Genomic DNA, 12,095 nt, shown 5'->3' with positions numbered 1-12,095 from the left:
AAACCTTTTCATTATTCTTTAGGTCTCATTCAAATACTGTGGCTTCACGTTAATCCTGATCAATCCTGATCTAAATGTTTTAAGATATTTTGTACTCAGTATATCTTTTGATAAGATCGAAAATGTGGCGCAATGCTTTACTTGTTGTTAATCTATGTGTTTTTGGCTTTGTTGCTGGCAAAAGGTTAGTTATTTTATTATTTGTAAAAAATGAAACATAATTGTGCTGTCGTCGATGGTGGTCGTATCGTGCTCAAAGTATAATGTTGGCTATAGTACAATTATTTTTAAAGAACACTTGTGAAACAAATACCTTTTTTCTTCTGATTCAATGGAGTTGAAGAATGAACAAATAAACCTATAATGAGACTAATGATCATCTACCATAATTCACAATTGCATGTAAAAGAATGTTAAGTTTAGTTGAAACATTATATTTTTTACAACGATTATGAAGAATGATATGACATCTAATACTAAATCACTCTTGTTGGCATGATGTTGAGCGAGAGTGTATTCTTGTGTTGTTTGAAAAAGCGGAGTGCCCGGAGAAAACCTTCTATCCGGCTTGGTGACCACTAGTCTAACTCACATGCGCTTAGGCCGAGATTTGAGCCCGGGTCGCCTTTAAGTTTCGAGAACATCCAATCGCAACCAATTATAGGGATGGAATGGTATTGAAGCAAAATTAACATATTGCGTTCTTACTTGAACATATTGCTTATTTCCATGCCAAATTCGTCAATCGAGCAACTGTATTGGTAGCAGCGTGAAAGTTCCCTCGATTTGTTGGTTGATCCAAAGTGAAATGCAATTGTAAACGTTTTCATATACATCAATGTGCATATGTACGTAAATATGTACGTGTTCGGAATTATTTGTAAGGAAATTATCAATTTATATATTAATATCAGACAAAATTGTGTTAAAATTCTATTTAAGCAATCTAAGACTTGTTACTATAGTTATCTTGATAGCTGTCTTCCTACCTCACTTTCTTTTCTAGCTTAGTATTCCAAAATATAACTTAACTCAGAAATGTCAGCAAGCATCAGATAAGGACGAAAACCACATAGCCTTATTTAGATAGCATGATGCCAATCGTCTTACTTATGCTGTTTGTATCTGTTATTCGATCAAGACATTATTGCGCGAATGTAAACATTAGGTTTAAAATTAAGCTGTATTGAAAATACCATCAAACAGATTGACCAATATTACTTATAAGAATGTAACTATACAGTTGATCGAATAAGGAATTAGGTAAACAAGAAAGATGTTCGAGTAAAAAGAAATATGTACAAGTCAGAAAACTTTAATACCATTCATAGTAGGTATGTTATACGGGACGAACCGCTAAATTCCAACATATGGGGAAATGTCCGTTCCGCAACAGGCAAAAACTGCATAAACTGCAAATTCTGACATGGCTTTAAATCCGTCTGTAGGTTTGAATCAGAATATTAAAGGGACTAGATACCAGATGGTCCTTAAATTGGAAAACACATTACTTCCTCAAAACAACCATACAATTGTCAATACCAGATAGTACGAGGCCAACAATACATCACTTTACATAACTTAAATAATTTGTCGTTGTATCAGCTGAGTTTATCCTTTCAAAACATCGCATAGGGCTTTTATTGTGTATATATTACATGTGAAAGTCACTTTACATATACTGACGCTATTTTGAAATTTACTGCGATCTACATGGCAGACAAACCAAGTAAATTTAGACTTTGAAAAACAGACATAATCTGTTAAAGATGCAGGCGATGTGATACATCAGCAATTCCGAGTCAATGCGTTGTACACAACGATATAAATTTTATGTCAGTTTTTGGCATTTTCTTTTGTTCAATGGTATCATCTAGTGTCTAGTCCTATTCAAGTTTGATCGTGATATTGCTGTGTGTAACGGATGTTTATGAAATTGTACACTTCTAATACAACTGTTAAATACTGTTTAAGTGCAAACAAAGTATCAAGATTAAATCATTGCATAACCTTTTCTATTCTGGGTTAAAATTGACCTAGGGATGGCTTGAATTGCAAATTTTATACCGCATAAAGTGCAGAATACTCAAATATCACCCGATCATGTTTTAAAAACTTATTTGTAATATTTCGCACACCTCTGCATTCAACATTTAATTGATAAGACTTCGTTGCGCAATACGATCTGCATTCACTGTTAAGTGGTAATTTAGGTGAACGTTTTATCTGTATATTTATGACTCTCTAGCGTATGAAAGAATACACAGTAAAAAATACGCTTGCGTTATGACAATGTAATCTAATCTAAAGTATGGGAAAGTACACGTCTATTATTTTTGTTTAAACAAATTACACTCTCATTCAACATGTTGACGATAAAGTTATTTAAAGCTTATCATTTCGTAACGGGTTACTTAATTAAAAAGTAATCAATTTCAATGTAACACGTGTTTATTAGGTCCAAACTTAAGAAATAGGTATGTCTAATCTGAAATTAAATTTTTGGATGATAAAAAAAATCCCAACTTCGAATATAAAAGTCAATGCAGCATTTAAATTAGAAAAGTCAAACCTAAAATAAACGAAAATGGCATATGTTCAAGGATTATGCTTGATTTTGGCTCTTGCCTGTGTTGATTCGAGAAGGTACTTAATGAATTTTATAATATTAATTGTACCACACATAAAACGTATGAGTGTTAGAAAGCATATGATTTGCAGATTCAAGAGAATAACTTTAAATGCAATTATTTGTAATGCATAAAAAAGCAGATTTAATTTTACAAACATAATTATATTGCATTTCAAAGTTATCAAAAACATAATATTTAGTTAGTCCAAAATTATTTAAAAAATGAACACTTTGCGCAAAATTCCATATACATTTCATGATATTTATACATATCTTGTTTATCGCGTAAAAAGTAGGCAAACCGCTCTTACAATATTGATTATTTTGCACCCTTCAAAATTAAAAAAAATACCAACAGGAATATGCTGGAACTGATAAACAAAATTTGATGTCGATAAATTGAAAACCATATAGATCACAAAAATATTATCATCTAACTGTATAGTATGCCAATATTGACATTATATGTTCTTAAGACCGGGTAAAATCAGTATTTTAAAACGTAACTGTTAATTTATAACTAGTTCGAACAATTTTTAGCTTTCCAGAGGTGAATGGTGGATGGCACATCCACGTGACACTGCACGTGTTTTCCGGTCGGGTAGATCCCACGTGGACAATACCATACAGTCACGTGGACTACAAAGAAATCATTCAGCTTATGGGCACGAAACCTGACAGCCGTCTTTTTAGCAGTAAGATTGCAAATTCAATTCTAGCGAAACCCACACAATGATCAAATATTTATAATATTTTAGTGAAAGAAGACAAAGGGTTTTAAACTAACTTAAACTTACATACACAAAAGGTAAATATTTATAATATTTTTGTTAAAGGTGCACTCTTACTCCCATTTAAATTGACCGGAATTAATACAATTGTTTTAATATACCAAATGAATAAATGTCGAAAACAATTATTCTTATGAAAGATGCCGAGTTGAGTTTGAAAGAAAGGTGGAGTAAACACGGTATTCATACCTTAGGCGACACTAGTAGATCACAGAAATCTTTTAGCAGTCGCCAATCATTTAATATTTTGTCGTATTCAGCTATTAAACAAAGGGTTTACAATCATGTTATCAGTGATTAATATTTTCCATAAATCCATTATTCAGTAAGTAATTAAAGGTTTATTACTCAAAGATTATGTTTGTCATACATCTGTATGTATTGATTTAGAATAAGAATGTCACTTTAAAGAAAAAAGAGTTTTGAATTACTTTAAACTTATAGGTCTGAAGAAAACTACACCTTTCAACACTATTTAGTTTTTAATGGTTGTTTTCTCTTGCGCTATTGTTGTTTGCATTGTTCGAAAAATGAATCAATGAATAACACTAAAGTCCGACTAGAAAAATCCGGATAAAATTTGAAATGTTGTAAACCAAAAGGCTGAAGGAAGCAGTGGCACGCGTCAACAATAAATCAGACATAAATGTAATATCATTGCTGATATTGGCCTTGCTTTGGAATGTGAACTAATATTATTAAATAAATTGTATCGCATATTAAAACTTTTCATCAGCAAATATTTTGCGTTTCTTTTTCAGGGCTTGGTTACAAGGGATTTACATTGGTGCATGTGCCGCCGGGACATTTTGTCACTTCCGGTTCTCATTACAATGCAACAGTGACGTCATATCCTGAGTTAGAAATGAAAATTCTTATGACGTCACTTGAGAAAAAAGAAGAAAGTGGGATTGACGAATACATAATTGACCATACAAAACAAGCGATATTAGAGGTATTCTTTTGAAATTTAAGAAAAATCTAGAAATGCCGTTAGATTTTTGTAAACCATTACACAAAAAGATGCTGCTATTTCATATAATTAAAAAAGTACTTATTCCGAGTTTATAATACTTTTTATAGTAACCACATGTGCTATAGGACGGGTAATGCTAAAATAGCAGAGTTCTGACTAATGTATATTTTAAAATAAAGTTGATTTTATAATGACTTGTTTTTACTAGTCACGAAGACATCGTCGAAGTTCCAACAATCTTTATGATTCCCTTTACCCGGACTACGGTTACGGTGACCTACTTTTCCGCCCGTCCACCGCAGACCCCCTCAACCTCCTGACGGACAACGATATGTACAAGCTGATCAAGCTTCTTGGGGACGATAAGCGTCTATTGAATAAATCGACCACACCCCCGCCAAGCGGCCCAACCCAGTTTGATCCTCTCAAGTGGAACAAGTACTTTGTGAAGGTGGGTTCAGAATAGAACAAAACATTTATTTAACTTAAAACATAATGATTTCTCATCACATACATACAATAACATATAAATACAGTCGTTATAGGAATGAACATGCCTGTGATGATGTAGAAAATAGATGGTGTAGAAAAAAGATCAATATTTAACTGAAAATACATATGTATATTTTTACAATAACACAGGAAGGTCGTCTGCAACATATTAATGTTTATTCAACTGTTTTATCGCAGTGAGTTGATCTATAATCATCTATCTATTTTATCTTATTTTAAACGTACTTAATTATCGTCAAGAAATTATCTAAAAAGAAGTACTCAAACTGTTAGGGTCTGGAGCAAATAGCAATCAGCAATTAAGAGTTTGTCATGAAGCCGAAAATGAACACTTATCTTTCACTACAATATTAAGGCTCACAAGCTAAGACCGTCAAAATATTATCTGATCAGAAATTCTAAAACTGTTAGGGTCTGGAGCAAATATTAAGGGTTGGTCGTGAAGCCGAAAATAAACACTTGTGTTTGTAATAATATCGCAGGTTGTGTTAGATTGCTATCTACAATTCACACACGTTTATGTAAAAAAACATCCTTTTTATAGGTGTTTAAATAAACTGTGTTCTATTCTTTTTAAGGACCACAACAATTGTTATAACTACGCCAACAACAAAATTACGGACACGTTTGCTCAGCCAGGACGTGCCGGAAGTTGCGAAATTGGCACACACCCTACCGGAAATGACTTCAAGCGGGCCGCTCTATGTGACGGTCTTAAAGAAATACTGACCCCTAGAGACGTGCCCGTTCCTGACAGTGGGTGGAACCTTGTTGCTCTCGTGTTCTGGCCGCCAAAACCAGGAAGCATGTTGTTCGACTTTCATTGGTATAGGTAAGTTTCCTATACATGTATTTAGAGACCGTTCCTAGGCGATAGCCAGTTTACTGGTGTTTTGTTATACGTGTAATGCACTTGTCTTGTGACGTGGTATGTTTCCCTTTTATTGTCTGTTGTACTTTAAATCAGGTTTATTGGTTAGATGTTAAGCTACTTGTCCCTCCTCTGAATTATTAAGTGCAATTACGCGTTCAAAAGTAGATAAAGTATGCCATTTAAAACAAACCTTCATTGATGCCATGAAGAAAACACAGGTTGTTCGATTAGCAACAGGTTAACCGGCTAGCGCAGTAGTTAGCGCACTCACTTCGCACCTAGGCGACCCGGGTTCAATTCACGGCATTGGCGCATATGCGTTTGGTTTGTGGTCACCAATTCGGACAAGTTGGTTTCTTTCGGGTTCTTCGGTTTCCCTCACAAAACAAGACCACACTCTCGCGTAAAATCGTGCAAACGAAAGTGATTGATAAAATGTTGTAAACAGAATTGTTTCGAAATCGTTGTAAAATATCTAAACAAACATTTCGAGCAATGGCATCTGGATCGAACAGCAAACAACAAAAGAGTAGCAACACTATTGACTGAACAAGACAGCATATTGATCAATGATGATAGTTAAAGTGACACTTTTATTCAAAAGCATTACATACACATGTTTAACAAACATTAATTTTGAGTGTTAAACCTTTACTACTTACTAACAAATGCATTTATGCAAAATATTAATTACTGATAGCACGATTGTAACCGAGTATTTACAAGTTGAAAACGCAAAAGTATTAAATGATTGGTGAATGGTAAAAGGTCTACTCTGATCTTCTATCGTTTCATAAGGTAGAAATACTCTGATTTCTGCACATTTCATTCAAATTCATCTCGTAATCCTTCTTAAGATCCATTGTTTATGACATTTATTCATCCTTTGGTATATTAAACCAATTGTATTAATTGTGGTTATTCTTATTTGGGAATAAGAGTGCATCTATAAAAGCATCAAGTAGGCAGTGATTTTACCGTGCAATAAGTATTACAAATAATAAACATATCAAAGGTATTTCAATATACCAACCTGTCTAAATGTACTGTATGCTTAACATCAGGGAAAAGGACAGTTAGTGCAGCCAACCATATTGATTGGAATAACATATAACTCGCGCTTCGCTATAGCCCGTGCAATAATAAATACTTGTTTCACTTGAATACTGATATATTGACGATTTAAGCAACACATATCACTTATTTTTGGCCATGTAGCACAAAAGCCAGCCGATGCCTAGATAAATGGAACCAAAATCTTATAAACGAACACAAAACAAGAAACACATAAAGTGACAATGGTAGTCTTTCTGAATTAAGTTGCTTTAATGGCATCGTTATTTATTGCTTTATTAGGCGCCAAGGCACCTTGATTATTTCGGGCAAATTATCAAATAATGTATATTTTAAACCAGATTGGATGGCAATTCCCGATGGTCGCATAAGCCTGGCCGAACTGTAGCTACGAATGTGGACGACAGCAAGAAAGCAATCAGAGACCCGCGAACTGCCGACAGAGGACCATACACCGAGTTCGTTGCCTTCTTAGAGACTCGCCAAGATAAAGTGCTCCTAATCTAACAGAAAAATCCACCTGAAGCCCTCGGACATTATACGGATTCAATTAAGCTGAGAAATAGCACATGGACATAAATTGATTGGTTTACAGAAATATTGGACAAATATAAACCAATCACAAAACAGAATTACGTCTTTTGCCTACAATATGACAGTAAATGAGATAATATCGGATAGAAATTGGTAACTTATTGTCAGGATTATGCAATTATGGCTAATATTAAATCGATACCAATAAACAACTAGATATTTTTTATTAAACCTGCATTCTCACAGATTTACCATTTTTACGACTTTTATTTTTTGTCTTGGAAAGAACAAATTTTTGCGTAAATATCTGCGAACCAAAGATATAAGATTGCTGACATAAAATCAAATCGCAGATATTCATATTTCCGTTCGAAAATTAATGTTTTGAACTTAAATATAAAAACCTGCGATCTAATTGTTTTTGACAGCAGTCTTATTTATCTGGTTTCCATGGATTTTCGCAAATTTTGGCTCTTTCCAAGCCAAAAATAAAGAAGTTGACAAAACGTTCAATCTGTAAGAGTGCAGTTCTAAGTAAAGATAGTATAAGTTGTTTGCAGTTGGCTGCAGTTGCTCAAATCTTGGATAGTTTATCAAATTGGACAGGCAAAATAATTTCATTCAAATTGTGTGTGTTAGGAAATGCAAAATAAGTTGTCATGTATTTAGTATCGTATTTGTGTTGTTTGGATTCCATTTAGTTACGCTTGATTGTGAGAATAGCTGAAAGCTGCCAGGAATCGCTTTTAACTCCGTTTCCTGGGATAAAATCAGTACCGATATTCGTTTTTAGAAGTTACGTGAGAGCACCTCTGTTTTGTATGGGGGTTTAAAGTGGAATGAATTGTTAAATAATGTACTGAAATTTGAGGGACAAGCAAATTGCCAATATACACGAAAACTTATTGATTATAAGGTAGACCCTTATATTCTGACTGAAGTAGCTAAGGATGATAAACCGATTCAAGGGAAATAGTGCATACTGTTATATATTTCATGCTTTCCGTATGCTTTTAGAAATTCAAAATTGAAATAAATCTGATGTTTCTCTTTTTTGAAACAGTGGAAAAACATTTTAAAACAGTGAAATAACATTTTGATAGTTCACTGTTTTAAAAAAGGAGTTATTTTTTCCTGATTTGTCTCCCTGTTGTTTTTTTAAAAATTAAACTTTAATTACCTTTCCTCCCCTGGTGGTAAACTTATAAAATACTAGAAAATAAAACTCCTTTTTTCCCACCTAAACGTAGTAGCTATCTGACCTTCTCAAATGAGCTGTGATAATCGGCACACCTTTCAGTAGCGTTCGTTCAGGGGGAAATGTCTTGATCAATCCGAAGATAAAACTACGCTGCCAAAAACACGCAAATATTTATATGAAAAAGATGCTTTATGCACACCAATTATTTCACAAAAATCCGAGAAGCTAGATATCATTAAATAATTATTGCAAAGCAAACAAGTTTTTCGGTCATCAGAAAGTCGCCATTCGCTAGTCTGAGTCTTTCAGTTCGATCACACCCAATCCGACAAATACAAACTATTCCTGACGTACAACTTCTCTCAATATTGAAATGTTACATGTTTTTAATAAATTAAAAAGAACAGCAATCTAAGATTGTATTTAGTAAGCATCTGGACAGTCAATTGAATAAAAAGAACTGGCACCTTATTGCAAAACACTTGATGGACCTGCCTTGGAATCATATACATCAATACAATCGTGTATTAACATCAACAAGTCACATTATCATGGGAGATTATCCACTCTGCAAGAAATATTTAAAAATCACAGTTATTTCGCTTTACTAAATCAACATGTTATGCCAGCATTCTGAATTTCAAATCAGCATTTCCAAACATCCCCGTTCCATTTCATATTTTACATTATATTGCTTCTCGGTGGGTTAATCAAAAATGCTTATAACAATGACGATTTCCAACAAGGACACACTAACAAACCTCTTGCACTATCGTAAGCCATTGTTTCAACGACTCTATGAATAACTGCAAAGGGCGGCAGAAACAATCCTAAGTGACCGCTCCAGTTTTCCGCAAATGCATCTATACATAAACAATTCGGATTCCAAAGTTTTGAGTAAAATATCGGTAATTTTGCAACTTGTAATTGACAGTAAATCTCAACAATCTTTTGCAAAATGATACTAGATGTTCCCCAGTCTTCAAAATTAGATACCCTTGACAAATTAGCAGCCTTTTCATTTCCAGACTAAGGTATTCACTTATTCTAGTGAAATAAATGTTTCATGTACCTGGAAAAACTGAAAGCAGCATCCTGTAATTCCCTTTTTATGGAACCTTTAACAGCAATTTGTCGGACGCCTTTATTATCAGTATACCATTAAACCTTTTGATGCCTTACAATATGTACCGACAAAAAACTCTTAACACTTTTTAATTTGACCAGACTTTTGCGAAACTCCATTTACAGTACTAACCTCATACCCTGCGTAACCAATATCACTAGCATCTGAATAAACTAATTTAGTACGGCTATACAGGCAAGCGATTGCTAGAAAAATCACGGCCATTAACCCTTGAAGAGCGTTTCTTCTTGAGGGTTCTGCTCTCAGCCCTGTGAATTTTAGTTTCATCTTCACTGTCGCTTGCTACTGGAATAGTCTCGTACTGACGTTCTGTTTCCTATCCTCTCTCGGAACTATCTGCGATCATTATCCACTTATTTCTCGTGTGTAATTTGTCCGACATCTCACTTAACTGTGTATTGCAAAATTCAATTTCCCCGTGCTGTAAAGCCCATTGTAATTGTTTCACAGTATCTATAAGTTCATTATTATCAAGGATTCCGTAGCCATAACATAGCACGTGGTCGCGCACAATGAAATAAATCCGGTTTTTAAACACTAACAAAGAAGCCAAGTATTGCCAGTCTGACTGTCCAAAGCTGCATAACCAATTCACTGACCAATACTACATTTCCTCGTGCTGACTTACAGTGCCAACTAGTGTTCGTTTCATTTAACTAAGGAAATTAATTTTCTTCTAATTCGTAAACTCAAACTCGGAAAATTACATATCTGCATGCTGTCCGACAGCAGTAACAGCGGCAATTTAAAACTGGTCTACTTCCACGTTTATAATCAGCAGACACTTTGAACGTTAAGTGATACTCCTATTCAAAGTCAATACATACACATGTATAACAAACATAAATTCTGAGTGATAAACCTTTAACAACTTACTAAATAATGCATTGATGGAAAATATTAATTACTGATAACAAGATTGTAACCGTGTATTTAATAGCTGAAAACGCAAAAATATTAAATGGTTGGTGAATGCTAAAAGATTCACTGTGATCCACCATCTTCTCATAAGGTAGAAATACTGTGTTTTCAACACCTTTGTTTCAAATTACACTCGGTATCCTTCATCAGAACCATTGTCCTTCGACATTTATTCACCCTTTTTGGTATATTTAAACATTTGTATTAATTGTGTTAAATCTTATTCGGGAGTAAGAGGGCATCTTTAAAGTTATGTATTTATTTTCAAGTGTATGACATAAACCCATGTTGCAAATTCATCCGTGACTTTCTGAATGAAATATTGATTGATTAATGTATTCGCAATCCGGTTTTGTTTAGCAATTGCAAAACAAAACGTTTATTCAATACTACTCAGCATGTACTGAGTATACTACTTATTTGAAAGATTTTAAACGCACTATTCTTTCATATCAAAACATAGAATTATAATGGTGATAACTTCAATTGAAAGGGAAGTATTAGCTGCGTTGAGTTTTGTTATTTACACCAGCGTTACAACATATTCACTATAAATACAAGCAAATTCGTATTATCGCCTCAAAACACTTATAAACGATATTGGTGGAAATATCTGACTCGTTACTTTTATTGAAGATGTTAGCAGTTAGTATGAAAGCTATTAATTCGATGCCTGTCTAAATCACACAATGTACTCTAGATCATCATGGATAAAGGCAAGTGAAACATGTTGGTGTGGTGTTATGGACAATATTAAAGGGGGTTTACACCGTATGATGAAATAGCGAAAAAAAGAGAAATATTTCGAAAACTGACATACACTTGGTATCAATAAATTAATTTATTTTTCCCAGTTTTTTCGTATTTTTCCAATAAAAAAGATTACTAGGTATGTAGTAGAATTTATTCATATGCGTGATTGACTAGTCTATGTTATCACGTGATATAACCAAGTTAGGTATATATCTTAAATATTCCTAATGTTCAGATTTAACCTCCATAGCACATTGGATACAACGCATACCTGCAATTTTTACGACACTGGTTCGAACCCGGTCTCCGACTCGATTTTTTTACATGTTGGTATCAAGAAGTAAAATATTTTATTGAATAATTGTCCTGAAATTCGAGCCAACAGGGTTCGCCTTTATATAACAAAAACAAATATTTCTATGAAAATTTATGCCAAGTAGAAATATTACTGATATTTAAAATAAGATAATTATTTTACATTATATGAAAATTATCAATCTAAATAAATATATAATAAAATTAGAAAAAATAAATTAAAAGCTTAAATTTAAATAGATTAAAAATCGATTTTTTTTAGTTTCAATCGGATGTATAGTCCCTTTAACAACAAGCGTTTGGCGTATCGCTTGATCATGTCATCCCGGTAATCAATAAATGACCATCAGAATCAAGTATCAAT

General features: G+C 33.6%; 1 protein-coding gene across 2 annotated transcripts; it reads left to right on the top strand.

The window, feature by feature from the left end:
- Positions 1-8,063, top strand: LOC128206139 (uncharacterized). Of its 2 annotated transcripts, none has more exons than XM_052908414.1 (6): positions 1-184; positions 3,173-3,327; positions 4,185-4,378; positions 4,608-4,850; positions 5,491-5,744; positions 7,202-8,063. In XM_052908414.1, the coding sequence occupies exons 1-6, from the start codon at positions 123-125 to the stop codon at positions 7,365-7,367; spliced, it is 1,074 nt and encodes a 357-aa protein (XP_052764374.1). In that variant the 5' UTR covers positions 1-122; the 3' UTR covers positions 7,368-8,063. The 2 variants fall into 2 exon arrangements, with proteins under 2 accessions (XP_052764374.1, XP_052764375.1); XM_052908415.1 differs by lacking the exon at positions 1-184 and adding an exon at positions 2,563-2,646.
- Positions 8,064-12,095: the final 4,032 nt, after the last annotated feature.

This window comes from Mya arenaria, chromosome 10 (genome assembly GCF_026914265.1).
Source record: "Mya arenaria isolate MELC-2E11 chromosome 10, ASM2691426v1".
NCBI lineage: Eukaryota > Metazoa > Mollusca > Bivalvia > Myida > Myidae > Mya > Mya arenaria.
The sequence above is the reverse complement of the archived record's forward strand: the minus strand, read 5'-3'. Positions and strand labels throughout refer to the sequence as shown.

What these genes read in the sequence shown, in the direction of transcription:
- LOC128206139 (XM_052908414.1), top strand. Translation starts at nt 123, where the DNA reads ATGTGGCGCAATGCTTTACTTGTTGTTAATCTATGTGTTTTTGGCTTT. An exon ending in TGACAGCCGTCTTTTTAGCA is followed by an intron (nt 3,328 to 4,184) that starts GTAAGATTGCAA and finishes TTTCTTTTTCAG; the next exon opens with GGCTTGGTTACAAGGGATTT. An exon ending in CAAAACAAGCGATATTAGAG is followed by an intron (nt 4,379 to 4,607) that starts GTATTCTTTTGA and finishes TGTTTTTACTAG; the next exon opens with TCACGAAGACATCGTCGAAG.